A 24262-nucleotide genomic window follows, 5' to 3' on the forward strand; every position below is an offset into this window, starting at 1 on the left:
TGCTCTACCCTCATCTACCTGTTCAGTCACCTTCTCAAAGAACTCAATAAGGTTTGTGAGGCATGACCTACCCTTCACAAAGCCATGCTGACTATCCCTGATCATATTATTCCTATCTAGATGATTATAAATCTTGTCTCTTATAATCCCCTCCAAGACTTTACCCACTACAGACGTGAGGCTCACCGGTCTATAGTTGCCGGGGTTGTCTCTGCTCCCCTTTTTGAACAAAGGGACCACATTTGCTGTCCTCCAGTCCTCTGGCACTATTCCTGTAGCCAATGATGACATAAAAATCAAAGCCAAAGGTCCAGCAATCTCTTCCCTGGCCTCCCAGAGAATCCTAGGATAAATCCCATCAGGTCCCAGGGACTTATTTATTTTCAGCCTGTCCAGAATTGCCAACACCTCTTCCCTACGTACCTCAATGCCATCTATTCTATTAGCCTGCGGCTCAGCATTCTCCTCCACAACATTATCTTTTTCCTGAGTGAATACTGACGAAAAATATTCATTTAGTATCTCGCCTACCTCTTCAGACTCCACACACAATTTCCCATCCCTGTCCTTGACTGGTCCTACTCTTTCCCTAGTCATTCGCTTATTTCTGACATACCTATAGAAAGCTTTTGGGTTTTCCTTGATCCTTCCTGCCAAATACTTCTCCTGTCCCCTCCTTGCTCGTCTTAGCTCTCTCTTTAGATCCTTCCTCGCTACCTTGTAACTATCCATCGCCCCAACTGAAACTTCACACCTCATCTTCACATAGGCCTCCTTCTTCCTCTTAACAAGAGATTCCACTTCCTTGGTAAACCACGGTTCCCTCGCTCGACGCCTTCCTACCTGCCTGACCGGTACATACTTATCAAGAACACGCAGTAGCTGATCCTTGAACAAGCCCCACTTATCCACTGTGCCCAACACTTGCAGCCTACTTCTCCACCTTATCCCCCCCAAGTCACGTCTAATGGCATCATAATTGCCCTTCCCCCAGCTATAACTCTTGCCCTGCGGTGTATACTTATCCCTTTCCATCATTAACGTAAACGTCACCGAATTGTGGTCACTGTCCCCAAAGTGCTCTCCTACCTCCAAATCCAACACCTGGCCTGGTTCATTACCCAAAACCAAATCCAACGTGGCCTCGCCTCTTGTTGGCCTGTCAACATATTGTTTCAGGAAACCCTCCTGCACACACTGTACAAAAAACGACCCATCTATTGTACTCGAACTATATCTTTTCCAGTCAATATTTGGAAAGTTAAAGTCTCCCATAATAACTACCCTGTTACTTTCGCTCTTATCCAGAATCATCTTCGCCATCCTTTCCTCTACATCCCTAGAACTATTAGGAGGCCTATAAAAAACTCCCAACAGGGTGACCTCTCCTTTCCTATTTCTAACTTCAGCCCATACTACCTCGGAAGAAGAGTCCCCATCTAGCATCCTCTCCGCCACCGTAATACTGCTCTTGACTAGCAGCGCCACACCTCCCCCTCTTTTGCCTCCTTCTCTGAGCTTACTAAAACACCTAAACCCCGGAACCTGCAACATCCATTCCTGTCCCTGCTCTATCCATGTCTCCGAAATGGCCACAACATCGAAGTACCAGGTACCAACCCATGCTGCCAGTTCCCCTACCTTGTTTCGTATACTCCTGGCATTGAAGTAGACACACTTCAAACCACCTACCTGAACACTGGCCCCCTCCTGCGACGTCAAATCTGTGCTCCTGACCTCTATACTCTCATTCTCCCTTACCCTAAAACTACAATCCAGGTTCCCATGCCCCTGCTGCATTAGTTTAAACCCCCCCAAAGAGCAATGTTCCCTTAATGAACTGCGCCACACCAACTCAACCCACGTCAGCCTCCATCTCTCTCTCTCTCTCTCTCTCTCTCTCTTACTAATTGCTCAGTAGACCACTGGGCAGTCAGAGCTCTCCGCCATATTTCCCTCTGTCGCACATCGAAAGTTCTCCTGGCCAGACTGCTGCCCCTTGGTCGATCGATAGGCTATAAACGGGCCCTACCAGAGGAGAATTTCTATCTCTCACTTTTCATGCACTTTGCACCAGCAAACACCCTTCTGAACATCGTCTGGTTCCCCCACCTTCAAATGCGTCTCCGAAGAAACACCACGTCCGCCTTCAAACTCCTTAAATGTGCAAAAACATAAGACCTCTTAATTGGCCCATTTAATCCCCAAACATTCTGTCCCCCTCCCCGATAGGCCATAGCCCATCTTTATCAGGTCCACGCCTTGCGCACCCTCGCATCCTCGAAGATGCCCGCCGCAATGTTCCCTTCATGAACTGCGCCACACCAACTCAACCCACGTCAGCCTCCATCTCTCTCTCTCTCTCTCTCTCTCTCTCTTCCTAATTGCTCAGTAGACCATTGGGCAGTCAGAGCTCTCCGCCATATTTCCCTCTGTCGCACATCGAAAGCTCTCCTGGCCAGACTGCTGCCCCTTGGTCGATCGATAGGCTATAAACGGGCCCTACCAGAGGAGAATTTCTATCTCTCACTTTTCATGCACTTTGCACCAGCAAACACCCTCTAAAATGGATGAAAAGGACCAAACAATTCCACCTCGAGCAGGAACCACCAAATGTGCAACCACTCACTCCATGGCCACCACCGGACGTCCCTGGAGGCAATCCTGTCCAAGTTCTGTTCTGCACCCATCCCTACCCACCCCACCTCCTCTAAACCCCACATGCTAATTAGAACCATTTTGATAATCCAATGATGACTTGTCAGTGACGTATAAATTTAAGCCAAATATTTACATATCTCCTTATCAACTTCACAAAAAGGCACTGAGATTTTGCTGTAATTAACAACTGTAATTGAATGTGGGTCATGGGTAAGTTTGAATGCATGAAAATATACATACGGTCTTTTTGATCATGTTTTTTATCTTTTCAGAATTGGCTGGACCCATCAAAAGATATAAAGAAACAAATCAGAAGTGAGTCTTTCATGCTTCTTGTAAATAAGCTTCACTAACATTAATTTGCTTCACTTGTACTGTGCCAATGAATTCAACATTTATGCTGTTTCATCTGCTTTTGGCCATGTGCACAGAACTGAATTTAATGGCTGATCATTCTCATATACAACAACGCTGATTTTGTCTTACTTATTGTATCTGTCACTTTTATTTAAAGTTATTATTCTCTTCAATAGAGTTGTTGATCTTCAGATTTGATGCTGTCCCCTTTTGATAATTTTACCTCTGTTGTTACTCTCTCCCATTTTTTTTAAAATTTAGAGTGCCCAATTCTTTTTTTAACATTTGTTTCCTATTAAGGGGCAATTTAGCGTGGCCAATCCACTTAACCTGCACATCTTTGGGTTGTGGAAGTGAAACCCACACCAACTCGGGGAGAATGTGCAAACTCCACACGGACAGTGCCCCAGGGCCGGGATTCGAACCCGGGTCCTCAGCGCCGTAGGCAGCAGTGTTAACCACTGTGCCATGTGCCGCCCATTTTAAAAAAGAATTTTGAGTACCCAATTCACTTTTTCCAATTAAGGGACAATTTAGTGTGGCCAACCCACCTACACTGCACACCTTTGGGTTGTGGGGGTGAGACCCATGCAAACACGAGGAGAATGTGCAAACTCCACACGGACAGTGATCCAGGGCCAGGATCGAACCTGGGACATTGGCGCCGTTAGGCAACAGTGCTAACCATTGGGCCACCGTGCTGCCCCTCTTCTATTTTTAATGTTGTGATTTCATTGTTACTATTTCACACTGGTCATAATTGGGCTATTTATCCCCACATACAAAGCAGAAATCTCTATTCTTCTTCTTACATCAGGCAAGGCTCAAATGAGTCAATTTGGTGTTTTAAAAAAAAACACTGCTTAAGGGTCTGTGATGTGAAATACCCGAGAGTCAATCTTGCCAAATTCTTCTTCTTTGGAACCATTTTTAATGCTAGGTTACATTTTTCTTTAAAGCATAGCAGATCTGATGCACATTTTAAAAATTGTTTGTGATGTCTGTGCAGACATTTCCAAAGCGTATAATGGTTCACTGAGAGGAGCTGAAGTAGAATTGATTTAGAGATCATGCTGCAGGCCATAACACAACTGAGACTGTCTCACACAAATCTGTCTGCACAGAGTTATTAAAAAGCATTGTTTTCAAGATTAAATGACAGTTCTGAGATTAGCTTCTTTTTTATTAGTAAAATGCCGTCTTGTCATATATTGTACGAGATTCTGATGCTCATTGGTCTGTTGCACAAATACAATCTGAAGCCCAAACTGGGCAAACCAGAAACGCGGATAAAAAATTGCAGCACAGAAGGAGGCCATGCTTAGGAAATTAACACAGCATGCTCAACAATTGTCTTTACAACTATCAAGGAAAGGAAAATTAATTGCCCTAGTACCCAAGAACTGGTGTGAATTCAAAAAGCTATCAGACAGGCAGGGTTTGCTTGTCATCTTTATCATTTAATTTGGTTTTTTTTTCAACAAATTTCTATTTTAAATCCCTTTTATCTTGTATTTTTAAAACTTTAATTTGTCTTAATGATCCACTACACAGACTTCATCTCCCACTACCATGCATTTCAATTTGCTAATTTAAATTACAAAATCTGATTGTGAAGTGCCCTGCAATAATTGACTGTAAATTAGTTGAATTTAATTTTCTCCCCTGCAGGATATCTCGAAGGAAAGCCTTAAATTAAATTGGGCTACATTCTATTCTTGTATGATGTTATTTTTTTAAAATATAGGATGAGAAATCGCAGAGGTAAAAATAGTTATTCAAACATGAATAACGTTAGAATGGAAATCTTTGGGCTCTTGCAGATTTTAATGTCTCCATAAAAGAACTGGTCTGAGAATACAGCACACTCCATTATAGATTATAGTCTTGATTAGGACATGAGCTGACATAGCTCTCCTGTGCTCATGACCAAAGTTGCACATTTTCAAAATGTGCAGAGATACATAGTTTTGGATCTTTTCCACAGCTGCTGATCTAGTACATCAAAAGTGGAATGTACTGTAAGTTTGAAGACCATCCTGCTCCCTGACTGAGCGATGTGCCTCAATGTAAATGCATGTAGGATAGCTAGACACTAGAGGGAGCACCAGAAACATCACACACACACACACACTCAACCAATAGATCAGTTAGATAGGACATGACCAATGGGCATTCACGATACACACAGAGGTGACACGACCACAGGGGGGCATTACACCAACCCATATATAAAGGACACCACACACATGATCTGCCTCTTTCCAGTGGAGACAGTCAGTGAGTTGAGACACCGGGTTGATTCAATATTACACCCACCACGTGGATTGCAGCAACTGGTTAGTCAGTCTGGGTAGCTATAGTAGGATTAGCAGTAGTGTCGAACCCGAGTAATAGAAGTGTAAATAGTTAAATAAACGTGTTGAAGTTATCTCCACGTCTGAACCTTTGTCAAGTGTACCACAAGGAAGCCGCGTATGTTACACCTACAACATAAGAAATCACTGACCTGACCAACCAGATATCTGTTAGGGTCGAGAAGCCAAAATTCATTTTAACCACCTTTTCGTACTGCATGTGAGGAAAATGTTCCTCACATTCATTGTTGTGTCTAAGATATTCATAACATTGGGATGGATCTTACTGATGTGTATTTATGTCTAGAAAAGCACATTTTTCCTGCAAGTTGACATAATTTTTAGTTATCGCCAGCCTTTTTTTCACAAGCTGTACATCCTGCAGTCCATTCAAAGAATGGAAAGGCAGTTTCTGCATTTCTTTTCACAAGGTAGCCACAGTCAAGGCTATGAACAAGACCTCTCGTTTGAATTAGCCTTGATGCTTCCTTTCTGTTGTTGGCCTTCCTTTCTCTACAGGTGGCCCTTGGCATTTTGCATACACTGTGAAGTTCTATCCCCCAGATCCAACCCAGCTCTCTGAAGATATAACAAGGTGAGCTTTAGCCATTGTTGATTCATGAATGCGCATTCAATTATTCCTGAATATATTTGTGTGTCAATTTGATCTTGCACTGCACACGTTTCTTGCATTTTGAGGATGCATATTTTGCTCCATCAAATTATATCATAGAATTTACAGTGCAGAAGGAGGCCATTCGGCCCATCGAGTATCTGCTGCCATTTTAAAAAAAAGATTTGTTTTTAATAACAAAGGATTACTCCATAGCAAGCATTACAATTAGAAAGCATTACAATTAAGAATCATGTACAACACTGAAAATTCGCTTTTATGTGGAAGCTAGTCTGAGAATGTACCTTGAAGGCATAAATCAAGTTCACCTACATGAAGCACATCTGCTTCATGGTATGATTGGTGTGATTGATGTTCGGTCAGCTTTGCCGTGACGTGTCATTTTTTAAAAATTGAGTCTTTGTTGTGATTTGCCATGCAAACGTGGAAAATAAAATAGGCTGACATTTATTTAAGCAGTGGGTTTGGAATACAATCAGATACACGCCCACCAATGCTAGAAAACTGACTCACTACAGGGGAGAGCCGTCACTGATCCCCTTTGAGGATGCCAACTTTCCTTTTACACATATTATGTGGATCACAGCTCATTTATTAGATAAACCTGCATAATAGGGAAGCAAAGTTTTTTCACAGCTCCAGGGTCCCTGGTTTGATTCCCGGCTTGGGTCACTGTCTGTGCGGAGTCTGCACGTTCTCCCCGTGTCTGTGTGGGTTTCCTCCGGGTGCTCCGGTTTCCTCCTACAGTCCAAAGATGTGCAGGTTAGGTGGATTGGCCATGCTAAATTGCCCTTAGTGTTCGAAAAGGTTGGGTTGGTGGGGTTACTGGGTTACGGGAGGGTGGAGGTGTGGGCTTGAATAGGGTGTCCTTTCCAAGGGCCGGTGCAGACTTGATGGGCTGACTGGCCTCCTGCATTGTAAATTCTATGATTCTTTAAATGCTTGGAAATGCAATGAGGGGCCACTCAGATTATGTTAACCATTTCAATTTGGGTATAATTGGAGAAATACAAAGACTGGAAACCATTTTCCGTCTGTATATTATCCATAAAGTCACAATAGTCCCAGATGACAGGGAGAGCTGACTGGTGGTGATTTAACCTGAGGATCACCCCACCTCAGGGGAGGGGCAAGGCAGGGCCTTCATGAATAACCTCAGCCGGTATGGGAATTGAACCCCGCGCTGTTGGCCTTGCCCTGCATCACAAACCAGTTGTCCAGCCAACTGAGCTAAACCGACCCCCATTCATTAGTATTTTCTTAACAAACATAGTCCTTATAGCCAAGAGGGCAAGGCACTGTGCGCAATTGACTTTTGAATGCTTGCTGTGTGATAAGGCTGCTTGAGGTGCAATGAAGCATCATGGCTGAACAATGAGCACTCACCTCACTCTCCCTCCTTTGCAGGGGCAAGGCTTCTGTGTACTAGCTCCGTGGAGAAGTTTAAAAATCCACTGAACTGAGTCAAGCATGAGTCTCTGTAAAGCAATACTAAAATGTGAACTCTTGACCTTCGGCTTTGCAGGCAAATGTTTAACCACTTGAGTGACTGGGATTTCCCCCAGCCTCGGCTGAACTTGCTAAAACTGGTTTGTTTTGACAGAGAATTGCAAAAGAAATTCTGCGAAAGACACATTATTAGGTACAAATAGAAGGAAGTATTTTGAACATAGGTTTTCTGCCCGAATTGATAATTTGTTTATGAAGAAGTACTCCACAAAGAGCGAGAGTTGTTACCGCCAGCCATCTTCTGGCAAAATGACATGGAAATATATTTCTACATGATTTATATTTGATAAACCTGTTGTATTGTAGAAACCTGTCAAGAAGCTGAACCATTTTTGTGCACAGAAAAATAAAATATGTTCTTTTTCCGATTTATTTTATCACAAACATGAAAAAGTTACAACACAAAAACAATTCGGGAAACGAGCTTCCCAACAAACGACTATACAGTTTGTACAAATTTTTTCCCCCTCCTCTTCTCCCCACCTTGCCTGAAACCCCTTTGCTGAACCCCTTAGCTCATACTTTATTTTTTTCAGCCACAGCAAGTTGTACAGGTCACCCAACCAGGCCGCTACTCCCGGTGGCGATGCCGACCGCCACTCCAGTAAGGTTTACCGCCGTGCAATCAGAGAGGCAAAGGCCATGACATCGGCATTCCTCCTCTCCATGAGCTCCGGCTTCTCTGAAGCCCCAAATATCGTCACCAAAGGATCCGGCTCCACCTCCTCCCCCACTATGCTTGCTAGGGCGGCAAACACTCCCGCCCAGAATCTTTCCAACTTTTCGCAGTCCCAGACATGTGCACATGATTCGCTGGTCCCCATCCACACTCATCTGCCACCCCCTGGAAGAACCAAATCATTCTTGACTAGTCATATGCAACCTGTTTACAACCTTAAACTGTATCAGGTTCATCCTTGCGCACGAGGAGGTCGCGTTTAACCTTCACAGTGCCTCACTCCATACTCCCCAACTGATCTCTCCTCCCAACTCCCCTTCCCATTTTTCCTTAATCTTCACCACCAGTTCACATCCCTGCTCTCCCAGGCACCTACCTGGATGTATCGCCAATTCTACCCTCCCCTTCCACACCTGGAAGCAGCAGCTGCTCCATCAGGGTGTACCTTGGCAACCTAGGGAACTCCTTCCAAACCTTGCACGCAAAGTCCCTTACCTGCAGGTACCTAAACTCCCTCCCTCTCTGGAGCTCTATGCTCTCCCTCATCCTGCAGATTGGCAAACCCTTCCTCTAGATACAAATCCCTCACCTTAACCAGCCCCACGTCTCTCCACCTCCTGTACATGCCATCATTCAACAGAGGCTGTTTAGCACAGGGCTAAATCGCTGGCTTTGAAAGCAGACCAAGGCAGGCCAGCAGCACGGTTCAATTCCCGTAACAGCCTCCCCGAACAGGCGCCAGAATGTGGCGACTAGGGACTTTTCACAGTAGCTTCATCGAAGCGTACTTGTGACAATAAGTGATTTTCATTTCATTCCCCCGGCTCAAACCCGTGATTCTCATGAACATCGACATCCCCTCCATTCTGAAGTGCCTCTTCAACTGGTTCCAGATCTTCACCGGGCTCCCTGAGTACCTGCTCGGCGCCATTGGCAATGCTGACATCACCATAGCTGTTGAGCTGGACCCCTCACAAGGTTCCTCCTCCATCTAAAAATAAAATCTGTTGATGCGAGGAGATGGATCATTTTTCACCGAGGAATGCAGTTTTGGAATTAAACACTTCCTGGGTCAGGTACAATATAATTGGATGTAAAGTGAAGCTCTCTTCATCCTTCCCCAGCAATGTGTCTCAGCCCAGATCTCAGAAGAACATTTTATTCCACCCCCTCTCCACATCACCCACTGTCATAGTGTGGCATTTATCTCACCCCAACAAACCATTAATATCCAATTAATTACAAATACCTGTGCTCACTCAGCTCTATGTGCCAGGACAAGGGATGGCCATCAGTTGGACTGGATTTGAATCCAAGTCCCAGAAGTGAAGGGCTAATGTTGAAGTCACTGGGCAAACCAGTTGTCTCAGTGGTACTTTACTGTAGGCCCTCAGTTTATGAACACAGGGACACTGCTTTGTCTCCAGACTGGTGAAATTCAGTGTTACAAGAACAGATTTGCTGCAAACCTAATCTTTGTTGCACAATTGTCTCACAAGTGATTGCTTTACTGGCTCTGTTCTATTTCAGGTATTACCTATGTTTGCAGCTAAGAGATGATATTATCTCTGGGCGACTGCCTTGCTCTTTTGTCACACATGCTCTGTTGGGTTCGTACACTGTTCAGGCAGAACTGGGAGATTATGATCCTGAGGAATATGGACCTGACTATGTCAGTGAAATACGCTTTGCACCAAATCAGACAAAAGAACTCGAGGAAAGGGTGGTCGAACTCCATAAGACTTACAAGTAAGATACGTTCTGCCTCATCCTAATGTGGCCTCAGCTGTTTTAGAATTTCTAATTCATCTAATGTCTATTCTATCTAATCTATTCTCTGCATCACCCACTGTCTATAGTTCCCCTCCTTCCCTAAGTTGCTGCATTCACTTAAATTCCTTCCAGGCGGCAATCTGTATTGTTTCCAATTATTTTGCAGACTGTTTCCAAAGTTTGTATTTGTTGATTTCTTTCTATTCTTTTAATCAGCTACATTTCACTTCCAGCTGAAATTCTGAACTCACCTGGCTGAATTTTACCAACCCTCTGGGGACAGGCTGAGAAATGGGGGTGGGGGAAGCATAAAATGGCAAGGGAAGTGCTGTCGTCTTCCTGTTTCTATGCCACTTTGCCAGCAGCAGGAGGACAGCGCACTGCAAGGAGATCAAATGAGCGACAAGTGGTTAATTAGGGGTCTGTGCTTGCTGCCGACGGGTTTTTATTGGCAACAGGTTGACCCTCTATCATATGGGGAGATCTCCAAGTAAACACTGGTGGCCTCCTGATTATGCGTGTTGGGGGTGGGAGTTGGGGGCGCACAGGCCACTCTGTGGCAATAACACCAAGCCCTTCACCTGATTGGCCATGGCTCCCCCAAACAGCACTTATCTGATTGGGAAGATGGCATGCGCTTCAGATGCAGTCCCAGCAGTGACCATTGCTTCTGGTGGCTCTGCTGAGCTGCGGGTCCTCCGATTGATGGCAGCTGCTGGGGGTAGGTGACTGCCTCGACTACAGCCAATGAGTTGTCTGACCGTCATAAAAAGCAGATCCAGGCCCTGCAAGTGGTCGGGATGTGGTTGCCCTTGTTTTCGGGCCTACTATCCCAAATCCCACCATGAGAATAAAATTCCACTCGTTGGTTTATAAAAATGGCAGGTGAGTCCCAATTCCAGAATTCCTGACCACATTGCCAGAATGTGCGATTTTCAGGCGTGCCTGGTGTGGGCTGATTCAGGTCAAAAACCAGGGCCCAGCATTATAAACCAGGCCAGCTCTCTTGCAGAAGGCACCCCTTCACAATTCTCATGGAGCCAGGCCAGGTTTTTAAAGAGCTGTGGTTCGCGCCGCTTCAGAGGTTTTGTAAACTATAGCCTGCATGAAGGGGACCTTTTAAAAGGTGAGTTCAAAGGTTCCTCATGCCCTCCGTGACAAACTAAGAGCCCAGAAATCCATTACTCTGATGAGAAAGCTGAGCCCCAGTGAAAACATTGCCTCATTGACAGTTCTGGCTGTCCAACCTCCATTGTCAATTCCACAATATTTATTTTGAGGTTACAAGTGCCTGCAGTTTTTTTTATTGGTACATTGAGGGTCTATATGATTGACACTTCTAATGATCTGCAGTAAAATATATTTTTCAAACAAAGTTGAAAGTAATGAATGTTTTGTTTTAATGCTTTTTTAAAAACACATACCTATTGTCACGAAAGGGCATTCGTTCGATACAGCGTATAGTGGGTCAATGGATATGGAAGGCTCATAGCTTGACATAGGGACATGCAGGGCCATGGGGCTGAGTGGGGGCCATGCTTGGCACAGGGGGCATGAGCCATGGGAGATGGATGGAGGTGGCAGACCTGGCATGGATGGGGCATGTGTCTTGAGGTGTGCTTGAGGGTGAGGGCTTGAGGGCCTTTCTGTTGTTTTATCTAGGATAAAGTTCCACAGCACAAAGGCAGGCCTTTTAAACAGCCCGCCGCCACATCTGGCAGCCCCCGCGTTCCTACTTGCTGTTGCTGTGATGGAAAAGGTATAGGGTCAGAAGCTCGGCTCTCCTCGGGGTCAGCAAGATGTTGAGCTCACAAACTTTCTGGATGAGCCAAAGACAAAGGCTGAGGGAACAGGTGGAATCCAAGGGCACAGAAATTATGGTGCAGCCAGAGCCAGTGCCTTTGGTCTCAGTTGTTTAATTGAATGAAATTGTTGTGCCACCAAGACGAGCAATCCAACAGCATAGTGAAGAAATTGAGAGGTGGCGGGAAAGTAGAGGTCGATGTCATCAGCAGGCATGTGGAAGATGAAATTAACATATGGAGATAATACTGTCAGGAGCAGCGTGAGGATGAGGAAAAAGAGGAGTCTGAATGCCATTTTTGGAGATGCTCTGGTTACAAGCTGATTGGGTATAATGAAACCCAGGGCGAGCAGTCCCACTGATCTCAATCAAGGAGGAGAAATGTTCAAGGAGGAAGATGTGCTCGACCATTTCAAAGCCTGCAGTGCATCTGAGAAAGGATAATGCACAGTGATCAGAACCACATCGGATTTGGTTACGGATGTTTTGGTGTCATGGCAGGGGAAGAAACCTGAAAGGTGCGATTCAAATATGATGTTATTTAGCTCAGTTGGCTGGATGGCTGGTTTCTGATGCAGAGCCAGGTCAACAGCGTGGGTTCGATTCCCGTACCGGCTTAGGTTGTTCATGAAGGCCTTCTCAACCTTGGCCCTCGTTTGAGTTGTGGTGACCCTCAGGTTAAATCACCACCAGTCAGTTCTCCCCCTCAAAGGGATTAAGCAGTATTTATTCTAAAACAACAAAGTCCCAGCACCCAAATCAGTCACTTCTTAAGGGTTAAGCAGCCAAGGGTCACCTGGGACTATGGCGACTTTGCTTTAAGTGGAAAAAAAACTAGACCTGGATTTTGATGGCAATAATGCATCCCAGAGCATTAAATATTCACAGGCTAACATCCCTTAACAGAATTCCAATTTTTAAATGTTGATGTTGAGTATCTTTTCAAAAATTTGTGACCACCTTGGGTCCTGGGACTTTGTTATTTTAGAATAAATACTGAAATACTGCAACCTATCTTTTGCCCTGACCTTACAACTCGGAGAACCGTGAGTGACTGATGCTTTCAGATGTTTCGGCTTTATCTTTGCTCCAGAGTTCCCATTTCTTTAATGTTTCCTCCAGTGTTATTTGCCGTAATACCTCTCTTGATTTATCCATGCGGGAATAACTGCCAGTTTCAGAGAGGCCTGGCCAAGTTGAGGAAGATGCAAAGTTTAAAGATCAAAACGCTTGAATGTTAATTATTGCCCTTAACTTGGAAGAATCTTGATTACTCCTTCATGTCACATGAAGATCACTAACAGGTTTTTCTTCCAAAAAGCGGCATAACTTTTTTAAAAATACAAACTCAGAATATTCTTAAAGGGCTGGACAGGATAGATGGAGAACGGATGTATCCTCTGGCTGGGGGATTCTAGAACCAGGGGACACGTTCTCAGCTTCAAGGACGTGCCATTTGGGACTGAAATGAGCGAATCTTTGGAATTCTCTACTCTCGAGGGTTGTGGAAGCTTAGTCATTGGGTATATTCAAGATGGAGATCGATAGATTTGGATATACGAGTTAGATCAAGGGATATGGAGATAGCGTGAGAAATTGGCGTTGAGATAGGTGATCCACTGTGAATTAGTTGAATGGTGGTAGTTCAGGCTCGAGGGGCTGAATGACCTCCGCTCGCTCTTATGGTGATGGTAATTAGTGAGTACCAAAGTAACAACATTAAATTCTCTGTTTGCAATCCACTAAGATCAAGGGGTAATTTTTTGATTTTGCATATTTAAAAAAATATATAATAAGACTCCGGCTTCAAAAATAGATGGGTAATTTTCACTTAGTGTGTGGTACAAAACTGGTGGGGTGCGTTGGCCACGTGTTACTCAACTGAAGTCAACAAAGAAAGTTGCGTAGGGTGTAACCAGCAGTTTTCTGCCCAGATCCACAATGAAAACCACCCGCATTTACTCGTTTCTTAGTGCATGCATGAGTTTGTTTAGGCTGTCTTGTACTGTCTTAAATAATTAAAGCACACATTGTTATCCAGGTGAGTTTATCGTTTGTCATTTTCTGCATGATCTTTTAACTTTTTATTTTAAAAATATTTTTTTTATTCTCCTTTTTCACATTTTCATCCAAATTTACACCCACCAACAAATAATCAACGGTACAAATACAATGTCAATCCCCTGGCCAACAATTTCTCCCTCCCACCAACCCACAAACAACCCTCAACGTTTTTAAATACAAACTTCAAAGAAAAGGATTCAGGAATCCACCATCCACCCATACATAGTCATCAACAACATACACAGTTCAGCCAACAAACACAGTTCAATCCCCCCATTGGGGGCAATGTTCGATGTCATCCAATTCATGAAAGTGCACAATAAACAAAGCCCATGAATTGTAGAATCCATCCATCCTTCCCCTCAACTCAAACTTCACCTTCTTGAGTGCTAAAAACTCCAGGAGATCCCCCCAGCCTCGCCAGGACACAGGGTGGAGAAACTGACCTCCACCCCAACAGGGATCCGCATTCGGGCGATCAGCGAGGCGATGGCTAAAACATCTGACTCCGCACCCACTTCCAACCCCGGCCGATCTGACACCCCGAATATGGCCTCCAGAGGACCTGGCTCAAGCCTCACATGTACCACCTTTGAAATTACCCTGAACTCCCCCCTCCAATACCTCTCCAGCTTTGGACAGGGCCAAAACATATGAACGTGGTTTGCCTGCCCCCCCCCCCCCCCCCCCGGCAATCATAGAATTTACAGTGCAGAAGGAGGCCATTCGGCCCATCGAGTCTGCACCGGCTCTTGGAAAGAGCACCCTACCCAAGGTCCACACGTCCACCCTATCCCCATAACCCAGTAACCCCACCCACCACTAAGGGCAATTTTGGACACTAGGGCAATGTTCACAAACATCCTCTACCTCCTCAAAGAGTCGGCTCATCCTCGCCTTTCTGAGGTGCGCCCTATACACTGCCTTCGGCTGTATCAGCCCCAACCTCGCGCACAAAGTTAAGGCATTTACCCTCCTGAGCACCTCACATCACAACTCCCCTCCTCTATGCTCTCTCCCTCCTCTTTCTCCCACTAAGCCTTAATCCCCTCCAGCTGTGCCGCCTTTTCTCCCAGAATCCCCCCATAAATCGCCGACACCACCCCGTTCTCCATTCCCCCTGCCGTCAGCACCTCCTCCAACAGTGTGGAGGCCGGCGCCACCAGAAAGCTCTGTATCTCCTTCTGAGCAAAATCTCGGACCTGCATATAGCTAAACATTCCCCCCTGCCCCAGCCTATATTTCGCCTCCAGCTCCTTCAATCCCGCAAACCGGCACCCTAGAAACAAATCCTTTAATGCTCTGACTCCCTTCTCCTCCCATCTCTGAAAACTCCCATTCCACTTCCCTGGCTCAAATCTGATTGTCCCGAATCAGTATTTCTCTTGAACCCACCCCAGCCTAAAGTGCTGGCGCAACTGCTTCCAGATCTTCATTACTACTACCAGACTCCGAGTATTTCCCTGGGGCCATCAGGAGTGGCGCCCTCAGCCCTGACCCTCTATACAGACTCTCCTCCATTCTAACCCACTGAGTCCCCCCCCCCTCTAACCCAGCTCCTCACCTTTTCCGCATTCGCCGCCCAGTAATAATATAGTAAATTCGGAAGACCTAACTCCCCTGACTGCCGTCCTCTCTGCAACATCACCTTCCTAATCCTAGCCACCCCCCGCCCCCACAATATAAACAAGATAATTATCTTTTCGACCTTCTTAAAAAATGCCTTTATCAGGAAGATCGGCATGATCCTTTCACTTGGCTAAGATCTCAATAGCGAATCAGGGGTGGCACAGCATCATAGCATCTTGCAAGCCATGGGGAATATTTACTTTCCCGTACCTGCTCAAAATCCAGTTTTTGTCATCTAGAAAGGGACTTGCTGGTGGGTGGCGAGAGCAATTTTTATGTTTCAGAAAATAGGCCCTTTTGATATGAAAATTGGAGTTGGATAACATACGTGGGATCTGGATAACATACATGGGATCTGGATGGCTCTTTTGAAAAAAAGAACATGTACTGTGAAGACTCTGTACAACTATGCATGAGGATACATCTGAATGAGGATACATCTGGTGGCTCAGTACGTAGTGGCCCTGGCTCTAGGCCAGCAGTTCTTGGGGTTCAAGTCCTACTCCTGGACTTGTTAGCTATGGAAGGAGGATTTGTGGTGTGGCCAAACCATTTGATTTTCAACCTGCTAACCTTTCCAACTCACCAATGGCAGGCCATAAGCGTGGGAGAGATTCCTGGTCAACCAAGCTTCATACAGATTGGTGACTCTCAAGCTGTAACAACTTGCCTCGCTCTAAACAGAGAATGCTGCCTACAACCCCTCACAGATTAGGGCTAATCACAACCAGATGGACATCCGACAAAGAAAAGTTCAGTTTAAAATTTGGGCGCTCACAAAGGTATGGGGTGAGGTCGGACTGTCAAAATTAGATTTCCAACGATACTCGTGACAGCATAGACATTTCCGACTGTTGATTGGCCATCTGATAATTAAGATCCACTTCAAGATGGTTTTATCCATCATTGAAAATAATTTTAATAACCATTTAATCACTATTTTAATAACAATTTTAATCTTGTTATAAAAAATTAGTGGAAATTATTGTTATTAAAAGGGATTAATAGTGATCAGGTAGCTACTGCACCCACACACAGATATCTGGCAAGGAACAGCTATCACTTAAGGACTGAAATCTTGTTAACTGCTATTCTCTTAATTATCTGATGTTTGTTTTCAGTCATTGTATTAAACAGGAACAATAATCTCTGCGTATCACTGATTACTGTAGGGGCATGACACCAGGAGAAGCAGAAATGAACTTTTTGGAAAATGCTAAGAAGCTGTCAATGTACGGTGTGGACTTACATCATGCGAAGGTAATTACCACTCTGAGTCATAGCTCTGCTGCAGAATTCTTTAAGTTAAATACCAGATAGTTTTTAGTGCTATTGCAACAATATGTGCATGGAGATTTAAAAAGATTAACTTCTACTCTTCTTAATAATTAAGTTATCCTAAAGTTTTGTCACAGAAGTCAATAGGTAAACAGATTTTCATTTTATTGTTCGGTACATTTACTTATGGTATTGTTAAAACTGATCTTCCAAAATGGCTTTCCTACAAAACCGGGGCAAGTTTAATTTTCAAAGTAATTCTGCAGGATATCCACCCACACTTAAGAGTCTCAACATGTGGAACAGAAGGAGACCATTCGCTCATTTTTCTTGCCGGCCCTTTGGTAGAACAATCCAATTTGATTCAATTCCCTGTTCTTTCCCCATAACTACATGTTTTCACCCCTTAATGTTTTTTCAAAATGATGCGTTCATGAAATGTGAGCATTTTTGTACCTGCTCCTAATTGAGAAGGCTGAGTGAGACACCTTCTTGAACAGCTGCAATCTGTGTGGTGGAGGTGCACACAGAATGCTGTGAGGGAGGGAGTTCCAGGATTTTGACCCAGTGACAATGAAGGAACAGCAACATAGTTGCTGTGTAACTTGGAGGTGTTCTCATGTGCCTGCTGATTTTGTCCTTCTAGGTGGGAGTAGTCAAGACTTTGAAAGGTGCTGTTAAAGGAGGCTTGACAAGGGCATCTTGTACATGGTACACACAACTAAGATTGTGCACCAGTGATGGAGGGAGTGAATGTTTAAGATGGTGGGTGGAGTGTCAATCAAATGGGCTGCTTTGCCCTGGATGGTGTCAAGCTCCTTGGTGTTGCATTCATCCAGGCAAGTGGACAGATTTCCATCACACTACCTAGTTGTGCCTTATAGATGATGGAGAGGATTTGGGGAGTCAGAAGGTGAGTTACTCACTGCAGAATTCCCAGGTTCTGCCTTGCTCGTGCAGCACAGTATGTATGTGGCTGGTCCGGTTCACTTTCTGGTCAATGAGAGCCCCCAGGATGTAGCGATGGTAATGCAATTGAATGTCATGGGGAGATGGTGAAATTCTCATTTATTAGGGATGGCCATTTGCTTGGCACTTGTGTGGCATGAATGTTATTTGACATCCCAAGCCTGAATCCAGGTCTTGCTACATTTGGACATGGACGGCTTCAGTAACTAAGGAGTTGAAAATGGTTCTAAACGTTGTGCAATAATCAGCGCACATGTCCACTACTGACCTTATGATGGAAGAAATGTGAGTGGTGAAGAAGATGGAAATGGTTGGGCGATCGACACTACCCTGAGGAACTCTTGCAGTGATGTCCTGGGACTGCGATGATTAGCCTCCTCTCAACCATGACCATCTTCTTTATGCTGGGTATGATTCCAACCAAAAGCTAATCTTTTCCTGATTCTCATTCAAGTCTGTTCAGGTCCCTTGAAGCACACTCAGCCAAATTCTGTCATGATGATGAGGGCAGTCACTCTCATCATAACTCTTGAATGTTTGGACCAAGACTGCAATGAGTTCAGGGGCCGAGTGGCCATGGCACTCAAACTGAGCATTGGTGAGCGGGTTATTGCTCATTATGTGCCTCATGAGAGCACAGTTGATTTTGGGCAGTGTATTCCAATCTGTTTTCATCAAGCATCAGTGAAGATTTCACTGGCAAAATCAAATTGCATTAATTACATTTTTCTTCCCCCTCGCACCTGACATTAGACACATTCCCTGGGTCAAGTACATGGAGCATACTTACTTCTAAGCCCTAATAATGCTGTTTACTTCAGAAGTTGCGAGGAGCTCTATCTCTCTCATTCCCTATTACCAGTGGAAGATTTGTCATCAACATGCTTTTCTCAGTTGAGAATGGGAACTGGAGGCATTAACATGAGCCCTCGATGTACTACTCCGTAGCATGGCACATGGACCTATCATTCCCATTCAGTACCTGTATCACATAGAGATAGTGCTAAATTCTAATTAGTGTGGATTAAATCAGGGGAAAAACATATGCTGAATCTTATCATAGTGTTCAGCTATGACATAAATCTCAGTATCTTTCGATACCCAGGCTTTTATGTACTGCATCACAGTGAGAGGTTGGCAACAGTTGCACCATACATAAGCAAGACCCAACATTAGCCAATCTCAATGTTTCCAACTGATATTATGATCTGGAATGCTGCAGAGTGCCTTTATTCCCTCAATAACTATTTGGGTCTCTTCACCTGACATTGAGTGGCTAAACTCTCTTATATCAACTTTTATTCCTGTCTTTTGACTGTCCCAAGTCTGTCTCTTGCCAATGTGGCCCTTGTCAAACGTCGATGAACCCTGTTGTTCCAATTCTCGCAGGACAGTCGGGCACTACACTTTGGAATTAGGATTGTACAAACTTCTCGTATACTCTGCAATTGGTTAGCTGAATGTTGGTAACAGTTCAGCTTCCCAGTCATAAAAATGAGTGATTTATTTGCTTTACCTCAGGACAAGGCATGAGAAGTATTAAAAACACTGAGCATTCGAAGGGCAATTGCAGAAAAAAGAATGTTCAGCCTTGTGCCTGAGGCACTTACATCAGTATTTCATTTTTAGTTGATAGCTAGTTAAAGGAAAATAAAGCCAGCCTAGTTGCAATGACCTTGGTGGATCAGATCTTCAAACCGTTTCCTATACTTTGCGATTGTTCTTGATAAACTGTTCCCCTCAACTGAAGGCAATAATCCCTAAGGTCAGACTAACAGATATGAAACTATTCCCTTCCCCTCCAAGGCTGTAAAATCTTTCATTGACATGACATCGTGCTGTTTATACATTTTTAATTTTCCAATTAATATTGAGTAGGTGAGGCAAAACGACAGCCAAATTAAACAGATAAACAATCCCTCAAGGGCTTGGTGTTGACACACGGTTGAAGAGTTATGGTCTACCCATTATTTATTGAAAGGTACCACTTTTGATTTAATTATGTTTCAGCCTGATTTCTCTGACTAACCAGGAGTAAGGAAATTATTACTGCTTTGCAAAAGGTACATTATTTTGAGTCAGACCAATGCATTTTGTAAAACATAGCATCAGTTCTATTAAAGTCAGGCACAGTGGCCAAGAAAGGGGCTCTAGCAAAACTGGAGTCAATGGGAATCCGGGGAAAACTCTGCTGCTTGAAGTCATACCTGGCACCAAGGAAGATGGTTGTGGTGGTTGGAGGCTGGCCATCTCAGCTCCAGGACATCACTGCAGGAGTTCCTCAGGGTAGCGTCCCAGGCCCAACCATCTTTGTTTGTTAAAAAATGTTTGTTAAATTTTTTTCATATTAAACAAAACCATCCAAAACTATTAACCAAAATTACACAATAGAAACAAAAGCAAAACCACACATTAACTTTAACCCCAAAAACTAAACTTAAACCCCCTAACAGCTGGCGGTGACTAGCTCCTTAAAAAAGGAAATTAATGGCTGCCATATTAGATAGAACCTTTCTACCGACTCTCTAATGGCATACTTAGCCTTCTCCAAATGTACAAAAGACATGGGGATAAATTCTCCCCAAACGGCGCGATGTCCGCCGACTGGCGCCCAAAACGGCGCCAATCAGACGGGCATCGCGCCACCCCAAAGGTGCGGAATGCTCCGCATCTTTGGGGGCCGAGCCCCAACATTGAGGGGCAAGGTCGACGCCGGAGGGATTTCCACCCCGCCAGCTGGCGGAAACGGCCTTTGTTGCCCCGCCAGCTGGGGCGGAAATGACATGTCGGGGCGGCGCATGCGCGGAAGCGTCAGTGGCCGCTGACAGTTTCCCGCGCATGCGCAGTGGGGAGAGTCTCTTCCGCCTCCGCCATGGTGGAGACCGTTGCGGAGGCGGAAGGGAAAGAGTGCCCCCACGGCACAGGCCCGCCCGCGGATCGGTGGGCCCCGATCGTGGGCCAGGCCACCGTGGGGGCACCCCCCGGGGCCAGATCGCCCCGCGCCCCCCCCCCCCCCCCAGGACCCCGGAGCCCGCCCACGCCGCCTTGTCCCGCCGGTAAACAGGTACTTTAATTTACGCCGGTGGGACAGGCAATTTATCGGCGGGACTTCGGCCCATTCGGGCCGGAGAAACCAGCGGGGGGGGTGTATCCGGTACCGGAGACTTCGGCAACCGGCGGGGGCGGGATTCACGGCGGCCAACGGCCATTCTCCGACTTGCTGGGGAGTCGGAGAATGACGCCCATGAGGTCACACAACGAAGCCGAGGCACTGGGTGGAATAGGAGGCCTCCACCCAAGCCGAACTCGTCTCTGGGCTATCAACGAGGCGAAGGCGAGGACATCTGCCTTCAACCCCGTCTGAAGCACCGGCGAGTCTGATACTCCAAATATGGCCACCAGCGGACATGGATCCAAATCTACATTGATTATCTCCGACATGGTATCTAAAAAGAGACCCAAAAGAGCGGCATGGTAGCACAGTGGTTAGCACTGTTGCTTCACAACGCCAGAGACCCAGGTTCAATTCCAGGCTTGGGTCACTGTCTGTGCGGAGTCTACAGATTCTCCCCATATCTGCGTGGGTCTCTTCCGCGTGCTCCAGTTTCCTCCCACAAGTACCGAAAGACGTGCTTGTTAGGTGAATTGGACATTCTGAATTCTCCCTCAGTGTACCCGAACAGGCGTCGGAGTGTGGCAACTAGGGAATTTTCACACTAACCTTATTGCAGTGTTAATGGTTAATGTAAGCCTACTTGCTATTATTATTACCCACTTGGGACAAGACCAGAATATATGTGTGTGGTTAGCTGGCCCCAGGAGCAGCACTCACACATATCTTCTACCCCAGAGAAGAAGCCGCTCATCCTCGCTTTCGTCAGATGTGCCCAGTGCACCACCTTGAATTGAAGCAAACTTAGCCGAACACATGAAGACGTGAAGTCACCCCCTCCCCTCCCGCCCCATCAGACCGGGCCAGAGACAAAATCCCCTTCAGGAGGGTGCTGCCAAGGGAAAGGGGGGGAAAACCTTCCTGGAAAAATCATGCGTCTGAAAAAGGCTGGAACCAGGCAGTTAGAATTTCTCTACCAACTCCTCCTCAAAACTAGCAAACCTCCCCTCCATGAACAGGTCTCCAAACAACTCCAGGCCCTTGCCCTCACCACCACTGGATTCAGGGAAAATCTCACCGGAGAGAAAGGCAACGATGCAGTAGCCATTGCGCAAAGGCTAGAAACCGTGCAGGAGCTGGTTTCCATTTGACCCCATGTGGAACCAGCATTGCTGAACCACATCAATATCTTCTGAATAATGGCTGTCCAATAGTAAAACAATAAATTGGGTAGAGCCAAGTCTGCTGATTTTCTGTCTCTTTGGAGCAAAGCTCCATGGATCCTTGGAGTCTTCTCCACCCAAATAAAAGGAGGACATTAATTTGATGACTTTGACAAAAAAGGACTTGGGGAGAAAAATAGGGAGACACTGAAACAGAAATAAAAATCTCAGGGGCACGTTCATTTTAATAGTCTGAACCGTACCCACAAAGGATAGGGGAAGGTTATCCCATCTTTGCAACTCCGACTTGGCACTGTCGATCAGATTAGTACAATTTAAATTATGAAGCGAGATCCAATCGTGGAAGACCCGGACCCCCAGATAACAAAAACTGGTCTTGGCATGGTGAAAACATAACGTCCCCAGATGGGCTCCCCTCCCCAGGGGTTGACTGGAAAACATTCACTCTTGTACCCGGAGAAGAAGCCAAAAATACTGAGCAGCTTCATTATTTCGACCATGGAGGGTACGGGGTCCATGATATAGAGAAGTATGTCATCTACATAAAGACCCGGTGCTCCACCATTCCCCGACCAGGGTTCCGAACACAGTTTAGGTTCCCATCCAAAATAAACAAATCTAAATCTGGGAGCAAGGCCAGCAGATTATAAATTAAAATTCGTATCTTCCCAGTTTGGGACACAGATATTCACCAGAACCACCGGAGTGCCCACCAGAACCACAGACAATAACATGCCTGCCATGGGGGGTCAGTCAAATCTTAAGAGGCAGAAAACTGATCCCTTTTATTTGTTAATATTGTCGCACCACTGGCCCCAACATCGAAACCCAAATGAAAGACTTGTCGGTCTAACATAGGAGGAGACATGAATCCACCCTCCCCCACCATCTTGCTGAACTTCTCTGCGAAGTACCCAGTAGTCGATGGGCCTTCCATCCCTCCTGGCAGCCCCATAGTTCGAATGTTTTGCCTCCTGGACTGGTTCTCTAGATAATCCACCTTGGCCTTCAACACCTTTTTTTACTTCGGCCACCAAAGACATCTTTGCTTCCAGTGAGCCAATCTGATGACTGTGCCTCAAAAGGGCCACTTCCATATCTTTTATCATGACTGCATGGGCTTTTATGGTTTCATTGGTTTTCGCCAGAGCCACTCAGTTGGGGGCCAAGGCCTCCTCCATTGATTTCCAGAGGCCCTCCAAAACAATCCATCAGTGTTTATCAAATTATTTCACCAAGGTACTCGAAAGCACTCCTGCCGTAAGTGGAGTGCCGGAGCCCCTGAGGCTGCCTCCGCCATTTTATCTGCCAACGATCTCGGAAAGGCCTCCGATTCCGTTGATGAGCTTCTGCCGTCCACCTTCTTTCCCTGACTTTTCAATCATGTAGGATCCTTATCCCATTACTTACGTGGATTTTCAAAAGAAAATACCCCTTAATACTGAGAGAAAAGGGCAGAAATCGCAATGCTCTAGCGGGAGCCACCTCGTATGCATCTTCCCCTACTGTAGGCCACTGGAAGTTAGGCCCAACCATCTTCAACCGTTTAATCTGTGAGCTTCCTTTCATCATAAGGTCAGAGGTGGGGATGTTCGCTGATGTCCAGCACAATTCACAACTCCTCAGATACTGAAACAGGCTTCGTCCAAATGCAACAAGATCTGGATGATGTGCAGGCTTGGGCTGACATGGGGCAAGTAAAGTTCACACTACACAAATGTCAGACACTAACAAACTCCAACAAGAGAGGATGGAACCATCGTCCCTTGACATTCAATGGCATCACCATCGTAGAATACCCCACTATCAACATCTTGGAGATTACCATTGGCCAGAAACTGAATTGGACTAGCCATGTAAATACTGTGGCTACAAGAACAGGTCAAAGGCTAGGAATCCTGCGGCGAGTACCTCACCTCCTGACTCCCCAAAGCCTGTCCACCACCTACAAGGCACAAGTCAGAAGTATGATGGAACACTCTCCACTTGCCTCGATGAGTGCAGCTCCAACAACACTCTAAAAGCTCGACACCATCCAGGACAAATCAGCTCGCTTGATTAACATCCCTTCCACAAATATTCACCGCCTGCAAATTCCCCTCCAAGTCACTCATCATCCTGATTTGGAAATATATCGCCATTCCTTCACTGTCGCTGGGTCAAAATCTTGGAACTCCCTCCCTAACAAAACAATGGGTGTACCTACACCACATGGACTGCAGCGGTTCAAGAAGGCAGCTCACCAGTACGTT

At 45.5% G+C, this 24262-nt stretch overlaps 1 protein-coding gene across 7 annotated transcripts in view; it reads left to right on the forward strand.

Annotated features, from left to right (window-relative positions):
• Positions 1 to 24262, forward strand: part of LOC140428493 (uncharacterized) — a 367767-nt gene that overhangs the window by 268616 nt on the left and 74889 nt on the right. For all 7 annotated transcript variants that reach the window (XM_072515035.1, XM_072515036.1, XM_072515034.1 and 4 more), the window contains 4 exons: positions 2934 to 2976; positions 5895 to 5970; positions 9728 to 9946; positions 16640 to 16727. In XM_072515035.1, the coding sequence (XP_072371136.1) occupies positions 2934 to 2976; positions 5895 to 5970; positions 9728 to 9946; positions 16640 to 16727 (426 nt within the window). The remainder of the gene's footprint in view (positions 1 to 2933; positions 2977 to 5894; positions 5971 to 9727; positions 9947 to 16639; positions 16728 to 24262) is intronic.

This window comes from Scyliorhinus torazame, chromosome 8 (genome assembly GCF_047496885.1).
Source record: "Scyliorhinus torazame isolate Kashiwa2021f chromosome 8, sScyTor2.1, whole genome shotgun sequence".
Lineage (NCBI taxonomy): Eukaryota > Metazoa > Chordata > Chondrichthyes > Carcharhiniformes > Scyliorhinidae > Scyliorhinus > Scyliorhinus torazame.